At 31.3% G+C, this 25,476-nt stretch overlaps 1 protein-coding gene across 1 annotated transcript; it reads right to left on the bottom strand.

The window, feature by feature from the left end:
* Window positions 1-281: 281 nt before the first annotated feature.
* LOC100251961 (uncharacterized) lies at window positions 282-6,201 on the bottom strand. Its single transcript, XM_002265199.5, has 4 exons — window positions 5,764-6,201; window positions 5,031-5,154; window positions 885-1,074; window positions 282-776 (listed from the first exon to the last, which is right to left on the bottom strand). Exons 1-4 carry the CDS (start codon window positions 5,965-5,967, stop codon window positions 554-556), a joined length of 741 nt encoding a protein of 246 aa, XP_002265235.1. The 5' UTR covers window positions 5,968-6,201; the 3' UTR covers window positions 282-553.
* Window positions 6,202-25,476: the final 19,275 nt, after the last annotated feature.

Here is a 25,476-nt window from a genome sequence, read left to right as displayed (position 1 = left end):
TTAGTTTCTGAGTATCATTACCCAATAATATGGCTAATTAACAGTAAAAAGTGTTCAATAATCAACCCTAGAAGCCCATTGATTCCTATTTTGATAGACTAATATAATTCATAAGAGGAAAGAGTTTAAACAGACATGCCTAACTAACCATGATCATACTCCTAGAAAAGGAGAAAAGGAGAAAAGAAGAACACAAAACAGATTGAGTACCCAAACTTTTCTAGGTGACCAAGCAGTGTTTCACCTCTAGGTGTTTAACCAAACTGCAAAGTCCTCAATCATCAAGCAAGGTAACTTCAACTGCAGCAATGTCTAAAATTTGATTGTACATCATTGTTGATCTATGATTAAAAAAAAAAACAACAAAAAGCACCAGTTTAGATTTTAGTAAAATCCACACAAAGAAGGCAACAACGTTAAAAGACATTACATATGTGCCTAGGGCACTTGGGTTCTGCTAATTCAACTCAGCTACATGGGTGATTCTGCCAATCCTATTTCTAAATTCCTAAAACATGTTACATGATCCAGCTTACTCTTTTAGGTTCTGCTACTAATCATACTGCTGCCGGAGCTGCATCTCTGTCTCACTTTTCCAAGAAGCATGAGATGACTGCCCCTTCATCCTCTTGTTCTTCTCCTTTTCTTTGATGGTTGATCCCTTCTTCTTGTCAGTCTCTTTATTTGCATCTTCAAGTGGGCGATCCCCACATTGTGGGCAGACCATTCCTCGCGCACTGGAGTATGTCTTGGGTATTCCACACTGCATACACATCCTACAACCAAAACCAGAATTGAGATTGATAGGTTGATAAATAGCTAGATAGATGGTTGTGTTCATTAACTTGGGCTACCCATTGACAAAAAAAGCAATGATGATGTACCTCAGAAGTTCAGCAGCATCTTCTGCATTAGGATTAGCAGCAGTTGCCACCCGCTTCCCTTCCCCTTGTGTTGTGCTCAAAGAACCCTTTGGAGGTTGAACTGATGATTTTGGAGCAAGGTTACCCTCAATATCACTTCTCACTCTCTCATGGATTCCGACTAGCTGGGCTTTGGATTTCACAACAGCACCTTAAGTAATATAAGATCCAACTTTAAAGTTACTTCTCATGATCCAAGGGATAACATTAAATCAAGACAAAAACCATTTTCTTACAGAGGAACAAAACAATAAATTGAGACAGAAGCGCATAAGAGCTGAATCTATCTCACAACACCGAAAATATATGGTCAATAGTTTGAAACACATAATTCTTAGGAATTTAAAAGCCATAATTAGTTTGGGCAATGGATTTTATTTTTTGGTGTTTTTCTTTATCTTTTTCCCCGGCTTGAATGCCTTCAACAAATTAGCAGGTGAAGCAACGCTATCAGAAATATGCACCACACTGAAGAATCCCATCAATTCTGCCATTACAAAGGAAATATTTGGTGAGAGAAGAGTTAGAAGATTGTGCAGCAACTGCATCTCATGTGGACAAATTTATGACTTACAAGGAAAGTAATGGGAATGGTGCACTTTCTGAGATTCAGAATTCGAGAACAGATGATTTGATTTAAGGCATCTGATGACATTTCCGAGATTCAGAATTCTAGAACAGATAATCAATTTAAGGTATCTGATGATAATTTGAATTTCTAACACCCCAAATCTCAATCAGACATAAAGCCCCATAGCGTATGATTTATTATATTGAAGGCTTTGATGTAGCACATCCCTCAACTGTTGAGCAAGGTTGCTTATAACCAAATAACATTCTGCTTGAACTGCAGTTGTATGTGTGAGATGTAGATGCAAACAAAGTTCATGAGTGGTTATGTCCTTTTAAGTGGTTTAAGGATTGAAATTAAATTCACAAGCTTGTTGAATTTCTGGACAAGCAAGGAAGAAGATTAAAGAGTTTGGTAATGGAGTAAAAATAGGGAAAAGGTTTCCGATTGAAGGTAGGGCTTCAGAATAAAGTGCACTAAGTGGTGATGGTTATTTGTAGAGCAGGATGGACAGCTTACCATAAAATAAATAAATAAATAAAGAAGAAAAGCAAATGAAGAAGATAGAAAACTTTCCATAAGGCCCAGTTTTCAAACTCATCTCCTACTAAAATTTAGAGACTTCCGGAAAAAAAAAGGAATAAATTATCTAATAACTATATAAGAGCATCGTATCCACTATGAAAGGTGGATCCTTCAATTTCACCAAAAATAGCCGTATTGACACAAAATGACATGAGTGTGGGTGTAGTATCCTTGTAGGACACTCCTATTTTACTTTAGATGTGACTGTTTGATTTTCTTTCATTGATATCATTTTATTCTTTCAACTTTATTAGTAATAATCATATTAGAGAAAAAGAAGAGTTAATTGAAAAGTGAATTATTGAAAAAAAAATTGAAGGATAAGAGGAAAAAAAAGAAATTAGAAGGAAAAGATCGCAGCTTTTAAAAATGATATCTTCACTTCATATTTATTCTTAATTGATTTTTCTTTTATTATGTCGTATCCTATAATTGTGCCCCTTTCTGGATCTTTTAGTCGAGTCCTCATATCCTAAAATTGGTGAAGGATCGGACACTTAGACACATACCGGTATCTGACAATCATACTCACAACCATGCAACATAGCTTATCCAAATAAATAAATAGGACCAAACAAGACCAAGAAGGTGAAAAGATTGAAAAAATCCTAATCAAGCACTTAATTTGGCAGAGAACATGCAAAACATTTCTAATATTGAAAGTTTAAATTTTTCCAAATCTAAGGAGGAGCCAGGTAGAGTGAACGATGCCCCAACTAGAGGTACTTTATCTTGTGCTACCTATTTTGGGAACCGTTGGTCTAACAGCCCAACCCCCCTAGGATTTCCTTTCCTTTTAAGCAAGTTTATAGATTTTTTATTTTTGGTTCTTTTGATAGGTAAACTAAGGCACAAGGAAATTAAAAGGATCAATTTTTTTACATATACCCAGTTCAGGTAACTAAATCAGCCAAACAACATTATTTAATACCAGAATATCTTTGGCTTGATATTTCAATGATTGTTACCACTTTTCAAATCCTGATATCATGTAGGCATCCAAAGTTCAAGCTTGGAATTGGATTTCTATTAACTCCATTAGCTCATGCCACCCAGCCAAACAACATATTTTGATTCATTAGAGAACCAAGTCTAAGATTTTCAATTTCCTAGAATGGGAAACCTTAGGTCCATATTCAATTTGCTATCCAAATGAATATCAATATAAATTAGACTACTCATCCAAGACCTTTACAGAACTGCCCCAGAAACCAGGTAACATCATCCAACAATATTAAAGATGGTTCACTAAACCATCAGTCATCACTTCCTCTAAATCAAAAGAACGATTTAGAGAAGCAAGATGCGGCTAAATCTTATAACAACAAAGTCTAGGGCAAAGCAAGAGACAATAAATTGAGAGGTCATGGTTGGTTCCTAGAAGATTTAAGAGAAAATGTGAGGAAAAAAAAAATAGAGAGGAAAAGTAAAAGGAAAGAAAAAGTGAGAAAAAAAAAATTTAAATCAATAAATTATTTTTTTATATTATTCCAAACCCATTTCACTTATTTTACATTTTCCATTACAATAAAACCAAACATGAGAAAATCATTTTCTTTCGCATTTTTTTTCATTCTTTAGTACTTTCTTAGAATCAAACACAGCAGGAATATCCTGGGAAAGTGAGAAAAGTGACTTAATCAGCTAATTTTGGGCTCTCTTTGAAAGATAAAGAACACTAAGAGAAATTTAAAAGAATCATGCGTTAATAAAATATTAAATTTGTTGTACATTGAGATAGAAGGATCAACCAAGAAATGCTCACACCACTGATTTGACAAACCAAAAAAGATCAAGCAATTATAAATTTATCGATATTCTGCAAGAAATTAAGGACCATTTGGTGGCTGAAGTGACAACAATTTGTTGTCGAAAATAGAGAAAATGAAAAATGACACAAAAACATAATTAGTGCTCGTTTGTATACACACCTTGTTTTTTATTTTCAAAAATAGAAAATGATAGTAACTTTCATGTATAAGAACTCTTCAAGACTTGCCTTAAAAAGATGATAACTTAAAAAACTGTTTAAACTATTTGAGGTATTAAAAAAATTTTACTACCTCAAATTTTAAAAAATTTAAAGATAATTTTGAAGAATATAAAATAAGTTCATATTTTTTATATAAGAGTCAAGTTATTATTATTTTTTATTTTTGAAATCAGAAAATATGAAGTGTATCCAAACAAGCACTTGGTAACACACATTTTAACAACTTTTTCAAAAACATATCCTAAAATTGGTGCAATTTTAGTTTATGTTTGGTTATTGGAAAATTTGAAGGAAATGAGAGGGAAAGAAAATAAAGAGGAAAAAAAAAAGGTAAAAGAAAACAAAAAATAGATTTAAAATTAATAAAAAATCAAACACAAGAAAATCATTTTTCTTTGTCAATTTACTTGGGTTACATTTGGTTCCTAGAAAGTATGGAGGAAAGAAAAAAAATGCTAAGGAAAATAGTTTTCTCATGATTGATTTCACTATGAGAAATATGAAAGAAAATTAAATATAATTAAAATTAGTTAAAAATTTGTATATTTTAAAATTATTTAATCTTTATATAATGGAGGAAAATAAGTAAAATGAATCTAAAGAAACATATAAAAATAATTTATTGACTTTGAACCTATTTTTTATTTTCTTTTAGTTCTTCTTTCCTTCCACTTTCCCTCTCTATTTTCTTCTCCTTAAATTTTCCCTCAAACTTTCTAAGAACCAAACATAACCTTGGTATTTTGCTATAATCAAACATAGCCTTAAAACCCTAAAACTTATATATAAAAGTTTCAAGAAACAAGAAATTTAACAATAGAAACCAATCCAGAAACAAACATGTCCACCATTCAAATTTTCAAAACCAAGCAAACCTGAATGTCCCACAATCCAACAGAATTTCTAAAATCAATCAAAATAAAATAGCATAATATTAACATTTATATTGACACTTTACCGGCGGGTAATTCCTTCTCAGAACGGTTTTTCCAGCCACCATGCCGCCGTCGCTGCCTTTCTACATCTTCAGCTGAAGCCTGCTCTTGGACACAATTGTTCAGGAAATCCGGCGGTCCTGAAATCTCCAAAAACCAAAAAATAAAAAATAAAATTTCTAACTCAAAAATAGGTAGGAAATGAACCAACCACATTGATTCCAAGGTCTAATAAAATCTCCAATCAAATATGAAAGAACTTTGGACTAAAAGGGGAAATTTTAATCAAAATTTCCACTTGTTTGCTGAAAATACATGGTACCAGAAAAGAAATCAGGAAATTGCGATGAAAATTCCCATTTGGTTGCTGAGAAAACATGGGCAAATGAAAGGAACCAAGAAGCTGTAATCAAAATTCAATTTGTCGCTTAAAAAGGCATGGAAAAATTCTCACTTCATTGCTCAGAAAATACGGAGAAGAGAAAATAAAACATCAAACAGTAATAAAAATTCTCATTCGGCTGCTAAGGAAACGTTGGAAAAGAAAAGAAACCCAGAAAGTATAATAAAAATTTCCTCCTAAAGAATAGGGAAAACAAAGAAAATAAAGATTCCGAGTCCCAAAATTTTCATTATTTACGACCTAGGAAACATAAAGGTTCAAGAAGAGCAGGCGCAATCATTTAGGTTTTCTATTTTCTTCCATTTTCTCAGCATCCAAAAGGGGTAGCAATACAGAATTTGGAAAAAAATTACTTCGGAGAATGCATCGAATGCAGAAGGAAGAGCAGATCCGGAGGAGGCTGTGGGGAAATGGAACGAGGGTTTATCTCCAATCGGACGACTCAAAGGGGCGTAAGCGACGTCGTTTTGGTCGTCTTCTTCTGATGAATTTTGCGAAAATCTATCATTTTCTTCTTCTTCCGCGGAGGAATAGCCCTGGATGAGAGCCAAGCTCATCGCCCCCACCTATTGTAAACAGTCGACTATGGACAATAAACAAAATCCATATATATGTATATATATATATATTGTATTTGAAACACCCATGAGTCTTACCTGCGGTTAGTTATTTGTGTATTTTTCGAAATACTTGAATGGCTTGGAAATAATGTGTCATGGGATATATAATGTTTGTGGTTAACTTTTATTAGGACATGAACATCATTGCAAATGGTGAGGACTGTATATGGTGCTCTAAGGCACAAGAAGTGGTGAATCCTGCATTGGTAATGAACACAAGTTAGAATTGGAAAAAAGAAAAAGAAAAAAAAGAAAAGAGATTGACACCAAGGAAAGGGTGGCCTTATGATTGTTGGGTGAGAGCACTTATAAAAAAAAAAAAAGAAAAAAGATAGAAAACTGATTTTAGCATTGGTTTGAAAGATCTTATTTAGGATATAGTCGAGGCATAGATATATGTCCCTAAAATGCACGTTTAAATGGCCAATGCTATTGTGAGATTGGTGTATTTGAATTTCCTTGGTTGATGATGCTTATGGTGTTGTTATTGATACCATATGATTTGAAATGTTATGCTACTAATTGTACATACTTATTGAATACATTACTTGTCACTTTATAACTTAAATTCAATATAAAATCATTATCTACTAGGTTGTGTAATTTATCCCTTCAACTTATTTTTCAACTTTTGTTGAAGGTGTTGTATTGAAAACTTGATGCATGACTTGAAGGTGATCGATCCTCTTTGTTTCGTAAAATATTGGAATAATTGGAAAATTCATTCCAAGTCCTGAATCATTGAGATGCATGCAACTATCTTCCTAGGAACACTAGATTTAGTCAATGAAAGCATTAAAAAAAATAACACTCTAGATCTAGGTGCTAAAAAATATTACCTATGAAACGAATGTTACTAAATAAATTCCAATCGAAGAAGAGAATGGTGCAAATCTCGAAAACCCTATGATCTTTGTAGAGATACCCAAATATGTTCGTTCCTTATCCTAGAATTAGGTTAGGTACATGAAAAAACTTTTAGGCTATGTTTGATTGGCTAAATATAGCATGGGATAGGATAAGAGAAATGATATCATATCCTATCCCATGTTTGGTTTGTGATGAGATAAGATCAAGGTTTGAAATGCTGTGAAATATTGTTGATATTTCACTGATATTTTGGATATTAGTGTTTCATTGATATTTTTGGATACTAGAGACCCTTGAAGTGAAATTCCTCATTGAAAGCTCGATTGATGGAAAATTTGGTTAATATAGGCAATATATCAGTGTGGTCGACAAAATAGACGATTCATTGCCAAGAATTGGGTTGGTTGCAGGAATTTGACAATATTTCAACAAATATTTCTCAAAAAGTTGATGATGTTTCCATTGCTTCTCCCTTCTCCAATCAATGTCTAGATTTCACCCAAGGTGATCCAATGGCTAGAATTTCACTCGTGTTTTTTAGAAGGCCTTCAACGGTTAGATTTATGATCCCAGGTTGGGAAATGAATCTTGACTTGATTCAACATTTAAGAAGAGTTTCCAATGGCTAGATGAAAATTTAATGGTCGTATTTCATCCAAATTTTGATCAAACGGCTAGAATTTAATTGCAATGGTTTTTTGACCATCTAAGGCTAGTTTGACCAAAAAAATTTCTATAAATACCTAAATTTCATTCCATTTCATACACAAGTGAATTGAAAGCTTCTTGATCTTGTATTGCTCCAATATTTATTTGTGATTTCTCTCAAAATTCTTTAATTTTGGGAATTTGGTGTTGAATTTGTGAATTAATTCCAATTCAAGGCTAACTAAGGTATGTTATAGTAAATTGTACTTTTATATATGCATATTTCAATTTTATTTTTAGTTAGTAATATATTAATATTATATTATGAAACATAGAATAGTTTAATTGATATTATATAATTAATATTTTTTCAATAATTTTAAAGAAATTAAATTAATGGTCTAATTTTATTAATTTTAATACTAATGTCAATTAATAAATTAACTTAGCTTTTTAATTTTAATAATTGTAAATCAGTTTCATATTAAAGTTAAATTATAGTGATTTGTGTAATTAATATCATATATATGCATAATTCAATTTTAATTTTAATTTCAATTAGTAATGTTACTTATAAAGTTTAAGAATAATGACAAATTAACTTAGATGTATAATTTTAATAATTGTAAATTAGTTTCATATTGAAGTTAAATTATTAATTAATTAATCTAATCTAGAAAAACTCAAACTAATTAATCATAAATTCTTAAGCAATCCATCATTTTTACCAAAATGTCCTTACACATATAAATGATCAATTCTCCATAAAACCTTAAAACTTTGTGCCAACAAAGACTATGAGCTCAAGTGGGGATCACTAAGACCCATAGGAAAATACTTAGTCTCTTAGAATCTAATTCTAAAGTTGATTCAATATCCATTAAAGAAAGTCAATTGCGCTCCAATAATCTATGACGTTACATTAGGATGAAAATTGATTAAATTTAATTTAATAAATTCCTTGAGTTTGTGACCTACTATCCATTGGAGTTTGAACTGATGTTTGTAATCTAATGTAGTGAAAGTTGTCACCCTCTCAAGATTACCTCTACCATCCTTGAGTCCCAAATCCTCATATTACTTGATTAATTGATATACTCTATCTCATAAAGAGCATATGTCAATCTCTACTAAAAGAATTACTATGACTATAGATTTCATGATTACAAGTCCTTAAGATAATTAAGAGGACACACTATCTCAAACCTATGAGATATCATGGTGTCTATCTTAAGAATACTTATTGCTACCTACCCTAATCAATAGTGACCCAATCCATAGGGAATATAAAAACCTTAACACTATCTCAATATTCTATCATGGTTGAGAGACTATCTGATATAGTAGCTTGGTGAAATCATGACTACTCAATAATCAACGTCACAATGCATCATAGGTCTTGTTTAATGTATAACCATACACACCAGTGCACTCAGTATGAGAAACTTATCTAGTGACAAAGACAAGTCATTTCTCTAATTAGGAAGTAATGCATTAAAACCTCAAATGGATTGCTTAAGTCCATGAACTAGGTGCTAACTACTCATCAAAATACAAGGAACCATGACTTTGATTTTCTATGCAACTCTTAATGAACCTAAATCATGTATATTACAAATGATGCAGTCCTAAATGCTAAAATAAAACATAATGTAAAAGTGAGATAGTAAAGTGAATCTAAAAACTCATAAATACATCATGTCATTCTTTCAAGGACTCTATCCCAACAATTGATGACCTACCAAATTAGATGCATGAAATTCAATAATAAAAACTTGAACTTTGTAACCAAATCTACAATTTTATATAAAACCTTGTCAAAATGGCTTATGAAAAGTGATTGATATTACAAAAGAACATAAAACTAATGATGGAAAACGGGTTTTCACAGTTAGTAAGTGCTTTAGTTATGTGATAAATGAAATCAAATATCAAAAGTCAAAGTCAATGACAAATGGTTGTGTGAAGAACTTCTTGGTTATGTAGAGTTCTCTCATATTCAAGATTTGTTATAGTTTACTTTGTCAATCATATGATTCTAAAGTTGGTGTTTCTTTAAATTGGTACAATAGTAGCTTCATCTTGACTATTAGAGTTTCTCTCATGTTGGTAACTGTTTTTGATTTTTATGAAATCATTAAAATATCCATCATAAGGTTGCATAATTGACATTTCTAAATCAATACCATTACAAAGAAATTTTTATAAAGAAACCTAAATTGGTTTATAGGTTATAAATTTAAGTGAAATATAATTTCATCAATATCCACGCACCAAATATTTTTGGCTTTATATATATATATAAAGTTTTTATCATGTTATCCTCATATAAAGGTTTAGCATGAAAACATCAATGAAGATTTCAACCTTGTTGAGAAGATTCAATTGGAGTAGGACTTAGCTTTGTCTTTGCATTTTGAAGCTGAAGTTGCAAGCATTTTGGTTTTACATGAATAAAAGATTTCAATCAAGTAGTTTTCATCTTCAATAGAGATAGGTTGTTTCCATCTTGTCCCATCAAAATTCATGTAAATATGCTTAGCTATCCCTTTGTGAAACTCAAAGCGAATTTGGTGTGCCTGAATTGAGAAGTACACAAAGAAGAGGAAGAAGAAAAAATAGAAGCTAGTCTATACTTGATATTTGAAGATGCATCTTATTAACATGTTAGTTTCATCATCACTACCACTTTTATATATCAAAACCAAAACTTCAAATACTTATAAATATTTAGCATAACATATAGTTGTAACAAAAATGATATGATCAATTTTAGACATGTTTTAAGCTTGGTTTGATTAAGGAAAATATACATGCATAGAACTGACCTATGCAAGACAAGTCCCATGGACATTCAAAGGAAGAAAAATTACAACCCCAAGAAGTTTCATCATCTCTAAATCCTATTATCCTAAGAAGTTCATCATCTACAAAAGATGATGTAAAGTTTCTCTGCAAATCACAACCCCATTAGAATTTTCAATAAAACAATTAAACAAAGAAAGATAAAGTTAGTTGCATGAAACTGAAAAAAAATGTTTCCATTGTTCATCTCTTTTGATGTAAAACAAAACTGTCAAAAGCTCACCTTTTTTTTTCTCCTAAAATTTGGCTTGCCCCAAGGGTCTAGTTCACTAGGGAAACTAGGCATGTTAAGACAAACAATTGACCTTAAGCTACAAATAAGACCAAAGTAATGAAAAATATTATTGATGTTCATTTAGTCGAGAACTAAATGCTAACAATAGATTAATTACAAAAAGTACAAGTTAGAAAAATTAGCCTTGCAAGATATAATGTAATTAAATTTTGTATGGTTGTGTCAAGGAGGAGGGCATCTTCAATGACCGTTGTTGTTAAATGAAAAGATATAAAGCTGAAAATATATTTGTTATTAATGTTAAGGAGGTTGTCTAGTATTGATGTATTGAAGAATTAGTAAATAACAAAAAGCATTTGAAAATCATTTCATCATTTGCTTTTATTATTGAGCATGAAAAATGATCCAGAAAGGGATCAACTTTGTTGTTCAGATATTCTAAGGATGGTCACAATCTATTTTAGTTTTTGATTTAAAATTTTATTAATGAATTAAACAATCATAGATCTTGCTTTTAAATTACTTTGACCTTCCTTATCCTCACTCAACTTTAGTATTTTAGCTAATCTCTAATACTTGTTCCCAAATCTTCATTAAGCTTTACTAGTTTATCTAATATTCACTAAAAAGTACTTACTCTTTGAACATTTTACATTTTACATTTTTCAAGCCTAAATTTAAAAGAAAAGCAACTCTAGATGAAAGGTTTGACCAATGCCCATCCTTCAAGAAAATTCTAAACTCATTTCTTTTTCCTTGCAATATTTTTTTTTTCTATTTTCCTATGTTGTAAGATGTTTCTTCATTTTCATGGTAGAAATAGGGTAGAGATTCATGACATCTACATTATTTATTCTAGATAATTTCTTAACCTCATCTTATATTTTAGAGGCACATATGCATGTGAGACCAATCCTAAGATGGGGTGACACATTGTTCTTGTTGGGATTTTTTTCTTATTAGATCTTTATTTGTTTTGATTATTGGATTTTTGGAATCAAGGCTAGACATAGAAATCATGACTGCTTCATTTTGAATTTCATGCATAGATTGTCTTCCATGCATTTAAAAGTCTCACTTTGAACAATTTACAATCCTAGAATCTAATCTTCTTGTTTTTAGCAATTCTATTTAAATCTTTATCTTATAAAGTTTGATTAGTTTTAATATTATTTTATTTACTTGTTTATTTATTCATTGTTCATAGTTTCAAGTTATTAGAACACTCTTCATGTTATCCAATTTTTCATCTTACAAAGTTTAATAGATATAGTATTTACTTGCTTTTGTCATGCTTAGTTTCATGTCATTAGAATGGTCTCCATGCTATTAAAAATTTTATCTTGTAAAGGTTGATGATGGTATTTAATTCGTTTTAGGTTTTTTGTACTAGTTTATTTCACATGCTATAAAAAAAAAAATCTTATCTTGTAAAAGTTTGATAGTTTTAACATCTTCCTTTTTATTGATTTTTTTGGTCTATTTGCCTTAGGAATTTTAGTTATTATCTTGAGATCCCATGATATTTAATTTATGTTTGATACTTTTAACATCTACCCCTTTATTGATCTTAGTCTCATTCCCTTAGAAATTTTTAGTTATTACAAAATGCCATGCTTAGTATTAATTATTTTAGGTCAACTTGTATTGTTTATTTTATCATGCTTAGGTTACTTTGATTGTGTTAATTGATGTGCTTATAAATAATAAATTGTTTTATTGATTAGTATATATGTATATCTTTGAATTACTTAGGCAAGTCTCCTTTAGTTTATTTTATTAATTACATATTTATAAAATCCCATGTTTAGTATTAATTATTTTAGATTAACTTGTATTACTTAGTTTAGATGCCTAGGTTTATTTTGATTGAGTTATTTGATGTACTTATATGTTATAATTATTGCTTTAAGAATTAGTATGTATATTTTTGAGTCCCTTATGTGAGTCTCCTTTAGTTTATTTTATTAATCATAAAATCCCATGTTTAGTTTTAATTAGTTTAGGTTATCTTGCATTATTTAGTTTATCATGTCTAGGTTATTTTGATTGTTATTTTATGTACTTATAAATAATTGCTATTGGATTATTGATTAGTATATATGTTCTTGAGCCATGTAGGTTAGTTCCCTTTAGTTTGTGTTGTTAGTTTTATGCTTTCGCAGCCCCATGTTGTAGTTTTATAAACTCGAGTTAGCTTGTATTCTTAGTTTTCCATATTTAGGTTCCTTTGTTAATATTGTTTTATATACAGTTTGTTAGTTTATTAATTAGAGATTAGTAAATTTTTTTAGGCTTAGTTTCCATTAGTTTGTTGAGATAATTTTATGCTTTCAAAATCCAATGTTTAGTTTTATAAATTTAGTAGTTGGTTATGTTAATCCCATATTTAGTTTTATGAATTTAGTAGTTTGTTATGTTAATTTTATACTTTCAAAAATCCCATGTTTTAGTTCTATAGTTTTAGTATAAGCTTGTTTTCTAGCTTCTTATGTTTAAGTGCCTTTGAATTTGCTATTTTATGATATTTAGATTATAGAAAATAATAAAGTATTTCTTGATTATTGTAATTTAGTTCATGTGCCTTGAAAACTTTCTTAGATTTTAGAAATTAATTAAGTATTTCTTGATTGTTGTAATTTAGTTCATGTGCCTTGAAAATTTTCATTTGTTAAACTTGATTATTTTTGTTTTATGATATTTAGGTTTAAGAAAATAGTAGATATTTCATGATCGATACAGGTTAGTTTGATTTTAGTTTCATTAACTTAAATTTTAGTTTTTAATAAATATTTTAGTTGGTTTAAATTTTAGTGTTTGATAAATATTTTAGTTAATTTGAATTTATATTGTAGCTAGTTTGGGTTTAATTCTTGATAAGTAATGAGGTTAGTTTTTGATACATTGATTTATAGTTTATAATCTTTCAAATTATTTAATTTTTTTTCAGTTAACCTAATACATGTTAGTTCATTCAATATTTCATATTCATTAATTTATTTGATGCAAGTTTGCCAAGTTTTCTTTATTAATTAATTCTTTAAAAATATATTGGTTGATAGTGTGTAGTTCCTCAAGTTAATTAGTTTTATTAGTTAATGTATTGCATATTAGTTTATTAAATACTTCAAGTTAGTTAATTTATTAGATAATTTTCCTTTTTAATTATTTTTTTAAAAATGGTATTGAAAAACTACCGAAAGTTTAATAGGGAATACCCAGATAAGGTAAATGGATGATTAAAAAATTTAAATAAATATTTATATATTATACCAAATTCTTTTAACCTAATAGATATTAGGGGTATCCCAAATAACTAAATGAGTTATACCTAAAATCTTTAGATATATAAAAAACTGATTTTTACCTTTTAAAAATGTCATGTGATTAGTTAGAGATAAAATAATATAATTATTAATATTCAAAATATATGCTAGGAGATGTTAAGGATGATAATAGTTACCAAAATGACCACTCTAATTTCAATAACAACCTAACAAATCAATCAAAGGAATTCAATATAATCAATCAGAATATAAGTAGGAATATAAAAATATTCAATGAGACAAAAGATTTTTACGTGGAAAACCCCAACAAACAATGGACATGAAAAATCATGAGGTTTAAGACCTACTAATCTAAATCTACTATTTGAAATCAAGTTACATAGATTTACTTGACCACTTTACCCTAAAGACTTACTCTACAGAACCTACAACTTGATTCACGTTTGCGATGCAGTAACTTCCTATTGCTCCTTAGTAGATCCTTCAACCACTTCGAAAGGATGATAATCTTCAACCCAATAATCAAAGATCAAATCTTTGAATTGTTGGAATTTTTATGTGTGGACTTACATAATCAATGTGATAATGCCATAAATCAATGTTATTTTATTTTTGCATTGTGGTCCATAATGGGGCTGGACACATTGTTACTTGATTTTTTATGGGCTCACCCTAAATTCACTTGACTGACCCATTAAGTCAAGTGGTCCAAGTTGTGTGTATGTAATGTGATATATATGAATATATTTATTCATATATATATATATATATATATATATATATATATACATAAGTGCAAAGAAAAGCTATTGTTCTGTTTTTCTTGGGGGTTGAAAAGAAAGGGCACGCACTTTTGAGAGAACACATAGATTGGATCTTGGGTGTAGAAAGGGAAGAGCTCATTGAACCCGGATTTTCATGCCATCTCAAACTCAACATATTCTTGAACACTAGTGGAGTATGGAAATGGCTTTCCATTGTAAACATTTCATTAATTCCCATTTTATTGTATGCTTTAATGTCTACATGTGATCCTGTGTGGTTTAAAGTTTATCATCAATTGGTATCAGAGCAGTACATGGATGACATTTAAGTTGCACATTTGGGTTATTTTGGGTTTCCTTTTTTCTGTTTCGAAAGCCATTTTTTTAGGGTTTTTTTCGTTTGGTGTTGATTCTCTGTTTTCAAGTCCGATTGATGTTGGAGACTTGTAGAAAACCTTGTTTGGAGCAAAACCCATCTTTTTTTTTTATTTGGTTTTTGGAGCTCATTTGATGGGATTTCAAAAATTAGGGTTTGTTATGGTTCTTATTTTTATGCGCTTTTGTGCAATTTTTGTGTTTAGATTAAAGATTGATGTTTGAGGATGGAAACCTAATTGCTTTCATCGGAAAATGCACAATTTTTTGGTCGATTTTTTTTTCCTTCTCTAACAGAACCAAGTCGTGTTCAGCCTGGTGGAGAAGATGATGACATCATCATTAATTTTTTTTTTTGGTTATCTTAGTATTCTTAGAATAATTATGCATATGTTGGAATTATTATGCATTTGTTAAATTTGGTTTTATTAGGACAATTATTATTTTTATGGTATACTTTTTTATCTTATACTAATAATATTGTCCTATGCCATTTTTTGTTAAATATTTAAATTTATTATGACATTAAAGAACACTTGTGTGATTGCCTATCGCAATTCCAAGTGTGTCAAGTTGTGCAGATTGAATATTTGAGTTTATCATGACAATAGTGAACATATATGTGGTTACCTATCGTGATCCTATGTGTCAAATTGTCTTTGTTGAGATATTTTATCTCCCACTTTTGGTTGTTTTATTATTGTGATTACTAAGGTCCATACGGGTATTGTAATTGTCCTATCGATGATTATAATACTTAGTAGGATGCCTAGATTGGTGAAGGAAATTAATTATATATTATGAACCGTACTAAGTTTCTTTTGCCCTTTCGGTAATAAAATTAGTGCATATTGGTTGTGATATTTAATTAATTGTCCTTACTGCTGTGGAAGTTCAAAATTCCAAGCTATTGCTAGATTGAGAAATTCTGGAATCTAGCAAATAACATGATATTATAGTAACATGCATATTGTTTAATTTTGCTATTTTCTAGCTACTAACAATCCTGGTATTACTCTGCAATTATCTGCCATCAAGTCTCTTACTGGAAATAATTTTGAGGAATGGTATGAGTCTTTCAATGTGCATATGACTCTGCACAATTTGGACTTGGCTTTGAGAGTTGATGAGCCAAGTAAGCCCACTGATGTGAGTTTTGTTGATGAAAGATCCTTTTATGAAAAATGGGAGCACTCCAATAGGAGTTGTTTGATGGTGATGAAGTATACAATGGATAAATCTATTAAAGAATGTGTGCCAAAGACGGAAAGGGCTAAAGATTTTTTGGAATATGTGAAGGCCAATTATACCAAGATTGATAAGGCAGAAATGACAACTTATTTGAAGCTTCTCACAACCACTATGTATGATTGAGTAGGTAGGGTTAGAGATCACATCATCAAGTTAAAGCACTACTTTAATAAAGCAAGTGAGATGAAAGTGGAGTTGAGTGAGAAATTATTGAAATGGTTGATACTTGAGTCTTTTCCTACTTCTTTTGATGTGGTCAAGTTGACTTATAATGCCTTGAAGGAAGAATGGACTTTGGACGAGTTGATGTCCATTGTGGTGCAACATGAAGTCTCACTAAAGAAAAATGAGACTCACTCCCTTGCTCTTGTTACTGACCAAGTGAGCAATATGAAGAAAAAACCTCTACACAAGAATTTTGAAGGCTCTAAGCAATTCAAGAGAAAAAGGAATTCTAGTCAAGGAACCTCTAATGCATTTGCTTCTTCTAATGCTACAAAGAATGAGAAATTCAAGGGAAAATGCAACTTTTGCCATAAGATTGGGCACAAGCAAGCTGATTTCTTCAAGTTTAAAAATTGGCTAGAGAAGAAGAAGAAAGGTAAAATTGTGGTTGTGGTTAATTTGAATGCAAACATGATTGAGACTAATATTGTTGATGTTCATGCCAATTCTTGGTGGTTAGATACTGGTGCCACTATTCATGTTACTAATTCTTTGTAGGAGATGACAAACAAAAGGAAGCCGTTAAAACATGAAGAATGTGTGTATATGGGTGATGGAAGCAAAGTGAAAGTAGAATTTTTTGGCATGATAAAGCTAAGATTGATCATAGAAAGTTTTTTATTGTTACATAATATTGCTTACATACCCTCACTTAGGAGGAATTTGATTTCTGTATCTATTTTGGATAGATAAGGTTACACTTTCCACTTTGGAGGAGGAAAAATGGATATTTTTAGCCACCCAGTTCTAATTGGCAATACTGTTTTGTTTGGCAATCTTTATAGTCTCAGTTTGCATCATGGCCCTTTATGTGATTCATCTTCTGTTAATTCTATTGTTGGTTGCAAGCGTGCTAGAATGAATTTGAGTTCTTCCATGTCGTGGCACAAATTCCTAGGTCATATTTCTAAACAAAGATTAGAGAGATTGGTTAGAGATGGTGTGCTTTCTAATCTTGATTTCTCAGACTTCGAAACTTGTGTTGTTTGCTTAAAGGGGAAGATGACAGCTAAGACCAGAAAGAAGAAGATTGATAGGTGTGGAAGTACTTTAGACTTGATCCACACAGATATATGTGGTCCTTTAACACCAACTACTTTAGGGGGTTATAAATATTTCATCACTTTTATTGATGATTTATCTAGATATGGTTATGTTGAACTAATCCATGAGAAATCTGACTCCCTAAATGTGTTTAAGGCTAAGGTGGAGTTTCAGTTGGGAAAACCCATTAAAGTTGTGAAGTCTGATAGAGGTGGTGAGTATTATGGGAGATATGATGAGATTGGACAGAATCCTGGACCATTCGCTAAATTTATATTGGAATGCGACATTGATGCTAGATATACAATGCCAAACACTCCTCAACAGAATGGGGTTGCAGAAAAGAGGAATCACACATTGTTGGATATGGTAAGGTGCATGTTGTCTAATTCCTCCTTACCGTAATTTATGTGGAGTGAAGCCTTAAGGACTGCGACATATATTTTGAATCAAGTGCCCAGTAAGTCTGTGCCTAAGACACCTTATAAGCTATGGTCAGGGAAGAAACCGAGCCTTCACCATTTTCATGTTTGGGGATGTAAGGTTGAGGTTGGTTCATATTACCCAAAGTAAAAGAAACTTGATCGTAAAACCATTAGTGGTTTCTTTTTTGGTTATTGCATTGGATCAAGGGGTTCTAGATTTTATTGTCCATCTCATACCACCAGGATCATTGAGTCAGACAGGGTTGTATACTTTGAAGATGAAGTTAATGTTGATCCTAATTTTGTGCCTCGTGAGATACTTTTGGAGAAGAGCATGTTATAATTCCTTTTCCTACATCTCATGTTCCAAATGTGGATGTTCCTATTGTCCAACAGCCAACCACTAATCAAAGAGAGCATGGTGATCAAGTGGAACCTAGCATTCTTGTTGATGGCACTGTTGTTGATGGGATTCCTTTGAGAATATCACAGAGGGTTCGTAGGCCGGCTATTTAAGATGATTATATGATTTATTTTCAGGAGCATGAGTATGATGGTTATAATGCTTCTGATCCAGTCACTTATCAAAAAGCAATTCATTGTCCTCAATTCACTTCTTGGAAAGAAGCTATGGATGATGAAATGAACTCTATGTCTATGAAAGGTGTTGGGATTTGGTCGAATTGCCACATGGTTGTAAACTAGTTGGGTGCAAGTGGGTCTTTAAGACCAAATGTGATTCTAGCGGGCAAATAGAGAGATATAAAGCTAGACTTGTGGTTAAAGGTTATAGTCAAAGAGAAAGAATTGATTTTAAAGAAACCTTCTTACTTGTGTCGACCAAGGACTCTTTTAGAGTGATTATGGCCATAGTAGCTCATTTTCATTTGTAGCTACATCAGATGGATGTCAAGACAACTTTCTTGAATAGTGATCTGGATGAGAATGTGCATATGGAGCAACCTACTGGTTTTGTAGAAGTTGGAAAGGAAGATTTAGTTTGCAAGCTCAATAAGTCAATTTATGGTCTTAAATAGGCTTCGAGGCAGTGGTATCTGAAGTTTGATAGGATTATCATCCAAAATGGTTTTAAAGAGAATACAGTTGATAGATGCATATATTTAAGGGTCGGTGGGAGTAGTTACATATTTCTTGTTTTATATGTTGATGATATACTACTCGCATCAAATGGTTTCGACTTGTTGATTGAGACAAAACACATGTTGTCAACCCATTTTGACATGAAGGATCTTGGTGAGGCTTCTTATGTTTTGGGCATAAAGATTCTTCGTGATAAGGCTAATGGGGTGCTTAAATTGTCTCAAAGAACCTATATTGAGAAGATATTGAAGAGGTTCAACACGCACAACTGTAGTTCTACTAGAGCGCCAATTGTGAAGGGTGATAAGTTTTCAAAGGCTCAGTGTCCTCAAAATGATGATGAGAGAGAGGAAATGAGAACCATTCCTTATTTATCTTTGGTTGACAACCTTATGTATGCTTAAGTATGTACACACCCTGATATTGCTTTTGTTGTGAGCATGTTGGGAAGGTACTTGAGCAATCCTGGGGGTCAACATTGGAAAGCTGCTAAGAAGGTCCTTAGGTATTTGCAATGAACTAAGGACTTAATGTTGACATATCAACGCACCAACATACTTGATGTAGTTGGGTTTTGTGATGTTGATTTTGCTGGCTGCATAGATGATAAGAAATCCACTACGAGCTATATTTTTGTGATGGCAGGAGGAACTGTATCTTGGAAAAGTGTCAAGCAGACACTTACAACATCCTCAACTATGGAGGTAGAGTGTGTGGCATGTTATGAAGCTTGTTGTCATGCTATATGGATGCATAATTTTATTTCAGCTTTGGGAGTCGTTGACTCCATTTCAAGACCACTGAAATTATTTTGTGATAATTCTGCAACTGTTGCTTTCTCTAAGAACACTAGGAGTACTTCTCGCTCCAAGCATATTGATGTAAAGTTATATTTTATTAAGGAGAAATTGGCAGAGTCTCTTATTGATATTCAACACGTGTCCACAAAAGGTATGTTGGTGGATCTACTAACAAAAGGCTTACCCATAGTTGTGTTTAATGAACATGTATCTCAAATGGGGTTGTTGGGAGCCTAGGTTGCATTAAGTTAGTGGGAGCCATTTTTTTTGGTATTGAAATATTATGCTATTGTAGGAAGGATTGCTACTATTAGATATTTTGCTATGAATCAAGCAATGAAGCATGTATGATTGCTTTTGATTATTTGTTTTGATGAGATTCTATGGGACATTGATTTATGATTATGTATATGTTGTGATGTTTGATTATGTAGTCCAAGTGGGAGAATTGTTGGAATTTTTATGTGTGGACTTACATAATCAATGTTATTTTATTTTTGCATTGTAGTTCATAATGGGGTTGGACACATTGTTACTTGATTTTTTACGGGCTCACATTAAATTCACTTGACTGGCCCATTAAGTCAAGTGGTCCAAATTGTGTGTGTGTAATGTGATATATATGAATATATCTATTCATATATATATATATATATATACACATAAGTGCAAAGAAAAGATATTGTTCTGTTTTTCTTGGGGGTTGAAAAGAAATGGCACGCACTCTTAAGAGAACACACAAATTGGATCTTGGGTGTTGAAAGGAAAGAGCTCATTGAACCCGAATTTTCACACCATCTCAAACTCAACGTATTCTTGAAAACCAGTGGAGTATGGAAATGGCTTTCCATGGAAAACATTTCATTAATTCCCATTTTACTGTATGCTTTAATGTCTACATGTGATCCTGTGTGGTTTAAAAGTTTTCATCATGAATGAGATATCAAGAATGAAATGTCACGTTAGGCTTTCTCTCTAAGATCTCTAAAAAGATCTTCTTAATGAAACCCTCTCAACTAAAGCAAAATCTCTAACCTTTAATGGGTTATCAGGGAGGTATTTACAAGCAAAAGCCTAAACAATTTCAATATCATAAGTTTCCAAATTAGAGTTTGAGTGAAATCATCCAAAATTTGTTTCTAAACTTGACAAAATGCTCATGATCGCTTGAGCGGACTTCAAACCGGTTGAGTGGACTCAAAACCGCTTGAGCAGGATTAATTGCTTGAATGTCCTTGTTTCTTTTGAAAAGTCATTTTAAAATATTTAGTAGGTAGAGAGGATCTCAGATTAACCTCTTTGCCTTAAACTATTAAGATAGAGCCCTTAAAAGCATGACATGATGTAACAAAATTTGGAATTCATTATTTATTTATTAATATTCCAGTTTCACTTTTATCTATCCTTATTCCATGTATTACAATTTATGAGCATTCTTGCCTAGATATTTTTCATTGTATGTGACTTAGGTGCAGTAGGAGTTGCATGGAAGATCCAAGTTATAGGTTCCTTGCAAATAGATGACTTTTTCACAACACGTTCACGAGTCTAGGAAATCCATTAGAGGTTATAGGGCACCACCTCCTAATTAGAGGGATGATTGGTCTTGGCTATCGGAATGGATTTCCCATGGTAAGTGCACTAGTGTGTACGGTTACACATTGGATTGGATCTATGATAAGTCATGACTTAAGGCTATCAAGTAGTCTTGACCTCTCTAAGTTGCTTCATTGTGTCATCTCTCAACCTTGAGAGAATATTAAACTTGTGCTAAAGTTAGCAGTGGTTTTGACCTACAACTGAGATCGTAAGCTAATCATATATTCCTTATTGATTGGGCCACTATTGTTGGAAACTGGTAGCAATAGGTATTCTCAATGAAGACACCATAATATCTCATGGGATTGAGACAATGTGTCCCCTTGGGTGATCAAAAGGAGGTGTGTTCATGGAAACTATGGTCATAGTAGTTCCTTAAGTGGAACTTGACATAAGCTCTTTGAGAGCTAAGTATGTCAATTGAACACACAATAGGAGGATCTATAACTCAAGAATAGTAAAGGTAGTCTTGAAAGGCTGATAGCTTTCACCTTGTTAAACTATGGATATTAGTTCATGGAGAGACTAAACACAATGGATAGTAGTAGGTCACGAACCTGAGCACATAGTCTTGTTGTTAATTACATAGGATACTGGAGTTTAGTTGATTCTTTATAGTAAGATGTTGAATCAATTTTAGAATTGGATTATAAGGGAGCCAATACTCCTATGGGTCCCAATGGTCCCCGCTCTGAGCTCATATACCTTGTTGGCATGGGTTATGAGGATTGGATTGACTCTAAGTTTACTTTCATGAATAAAGGCGTTTTGGTAATTACGCATGGTTGCATAGGGGTAAATGAACAAGGTCTTTAGATTAGGATAATTAATTAGTTAGTAGGCCTTATTGGGTTGGTTAATTAATTAGGACCCAATTTAGGCTAAATTAAGTGACCTAAGCCATGTGTGCTCAAGTCACCTAAGCCTAGTTCGGAACTTTATAAATACCTCATAGGGGTTAAGTTTCCATAACCTTTTGTCTTCCACCATCTAGAGAGAAAGAGAGTCATAACCTCCACCTTCCTTTCCTTCCCACTCAAAGTGTGCTAAAAACAAGGTTGAGTCATTGAGTAGAAGCTCGTGGCTCTGTGAGATTGCCAACAACTTCAAGGTCATCTTCAATACTTGGAATTTAAGGTTTGGGAACATCTAAACCTAAAGGTTAGTCCTTTAACCCAAAAAAATCATTTTTGAAATTTTGATATTGTTTTCATTGCTTAAATATAAGATTTTAACATAAACATGAAAAATTCCTAAGACAAGATTAACATACCTTTTAAGTTCAACTCTCACACTACGCAAATGGGACCGCTTTAGGTGATTCAACTATTTTATATCTAAATTAACAAAGATCCTTGATATCAATATTATCATGTGAAGAGTTCCAATTTTAGGATTGACCACGCTTACTATTAAATTATCTAGTCTTATGTTTAAGAAAATCCTCATTCCTTAATTCCTTTGCCCAAACCACTGTTGAAATTGGCAATGACCGAGAATTGAGATGGACTTTAAGATGATGATGAAAGTCCATACCCTTGATGGGCTTAATATTGGAGGCTATAGGCTTGCCTATGAACCACTCTTACTTGATCATTTGAATTGATTAAGAGCTTTAGGGCTTTTGTAATTACGATGATGAATAAATTATCTTCTATGTCTAAAAAATTTTGACAATTTTTAGTTCATAAATTAGAAACATTTTGTAATAGGGCAATGTGAACTTTTAAAATTTTCATCAAAGTATTTTATTGAAAATTTAATTTGATAAGAAATATACTCTCAAATTCTAAAATCTATTTTCATAAAATTGTCATTTACATAATTCCAATTTGATAAATATCTTATTTTGGAAAAATTTTCAAAGAAATGTATTTTCATCAAATTACTAAGTTTCCTTAAATCATTTTATTAATGTCCTTTAATGATAAATTACTTCCTCAATTTATGAAAATTTGAGAGCATCTTATCCAATAAGGAAATATGTAATTTTGGAAGATTCTAAAAAAATATTTTAAGAAATTTGAAAATCATTAAGAATAATAAAAAAAAAACTTTAGCTCTCACAATTAAAAATTCCTCATAAAACATACTTTCCTTATTTCTATACCTTTTCAATTTAATAAATATTGTTAGATTTGGAATCTAATTTTCATACCAATTTATTTCATTAAAATGATTATAACTATAAATTCTAATAATATTCTTAAAGATAAATTATGCATTTTAAACAAAGTTTCAATTTTTTTTTTAAAATTGAGGATTAGTGCAATAAGAAAATTTCTAAAATTTGAAAATAAAAAATAAAAAATCTAGACAACACTTTATCCAATAAGGAAAACTTTAATAAAAATATTTAAAATCCTTGAGAATAATTTTTAAAAATAAAATTTTGCGCTTTTGATTTAAATTTTATTTTAACAAAATTTATTTCCTTAATCTATAGTATTCATAAATTGAATAAGTAATATCTTTTTGGACTCCAATTTTCTCAAAAATTTATTTCCATCAGATTACTAAGTTTTATTTTTTTGCAAAACATATATAATATGAAAAATATACATATTAGGCATAAAAAAATATCAAAAAGAAAATTCAAATAATTTTCCTTAGCCTTAGGGATCCTATCACATATTTGGTAATATTTCTTGGGATTTAAAAATCCAAATTTACTAAGATGCCTTTATAACAAAAATTACGGTTAGTAAAAACAAAAACCCTTAAATCTAGAAAACAAGTTAGTATTGGTCGTTGTTCAAAGGAGTGTTTGAGTGAGAGAATGAGTGAGAGCAAGAGAGAGAGAGATAAAGAGAGGAGGGTTGGGTTTTTTGAAAGACCACTAGTATGAAAGTTAGATTCTACCCTTAAAACCCAAGGGGTTTATATATACTCTCTTGTGAGCTTAATTGACTTTGACCCAACTTGGGCTTAGGTCTTAATCCGTCCCTTAATGAACTCTAATTAATTAATTAATTCAATTTAGAAAAACTTAAAATAATTAATTATAATTCTTAAGCAATCTTTCACTTCTATCAAAATGTCCTTATGCACATGAATGATCAATTCTCCATAAAACTTTAAAACTTTATGCTAATAAAGACTATGAGCTTGAGTGAGGCCTACTAGGACTCATAGGAAAATATTGTCTTTTAGAATCTAATTCTAAAGTTGACTCAATATTCCATTAAAGAAAGTCAATTTCACTTTAATAACCTATGACATTACACTAAGATGAAAATTGATTAAATCCAATTTAATAAATTCCTCAAGTTTGTGACCTTTATCTATTCGAGTTTGAACTAGGGTCCATAATCTAACATAGTGAAAGCTATTACACTCTTAAGATTACGTTTACCATTCTTGAGTATCAAATCCTCCTATTATATGATCAAATTGACATAATCTATCTCACAAATAGTATGAGTCAAGCTCTACTAAAGGAATTTTAGGCTTACAAGTCCTTAAGATAACCTAAGAGGACACTATCTAAAATAAAATCTATGAGATATCATGGTACATGTCTTAAGAATACCTATTGCTACCTACTAATTAATAGTGACCTAATCCATAGGGAATATAAATACCTTAACACTAGCACAATATTCTGTCATGGTCTAGAGACTATATGATATAGTAGCATGATGAAATCATGATCACATGATAGTCAATGTCACAATTCACCATAGATCTTGTCTAATGTGTGATCATACACACTAGTGCACTCAACATGGAAAGCCTATCTAATGACAAAGGCAAGTCATCTCCCTAATTAGGAAGTAGTGTGTTGTAACCTTAAATGAATTACCTATGTCCATGAACTAGCTATAAGCCACTCGTCAAAATACAAAGAATCCATAACTTCAATCTTTTGTGCAACTCCTAATACACCCAAGTTATATATATTACAATGATGCAGTCTTGAATGATAAAATAAACCATAATGTAAAAGTAAGATGG

Source organism: Vitis vinifera, chromosome 12 (genome assembly GCF_030704535.1).
Source record: "Vitis vinifera cultivar Pinot Noir 40024 chromosome 12, ASM3070453v1".
Classification (NCBI taxonomy): Eukaryota; Viridiplantae; Streptophyta; class Magnoliopsida; order Vitales; family Vitaceae; genus Vitis; species Vitis vinifera.
Note: the sequence above shows the minus strand (reverse complement) of the source record. Positions and strands in the feature narration are given on the sequence as shown.

Excerpts from the sequence above, each read along its gene's own strand:
- LOC100251961 (XM_002265199.5), bottom strand. The coding sequence starts at position 5,967 with ATGAGCTTGGCTCTCATCCAGGGCTATTCCTCCGCGGAAGAAGAAGAA. Across the intron at positions 5,155-5,763 it reads CATTCGATGCATTCTCCGAA|ATTTCAGGACCGCCGGATTT; the intron begins GTAATTTTTTTC and ends TGGTTTTTGGAG. Across the intron at positions 1,075-5,030 it reads TGAGAAGGAATTACCCGCCG|GTGCTGTTGTGAAATCCAAA; the intron begins GTAAAGTGTCAA and ends ATATTACTTAAG.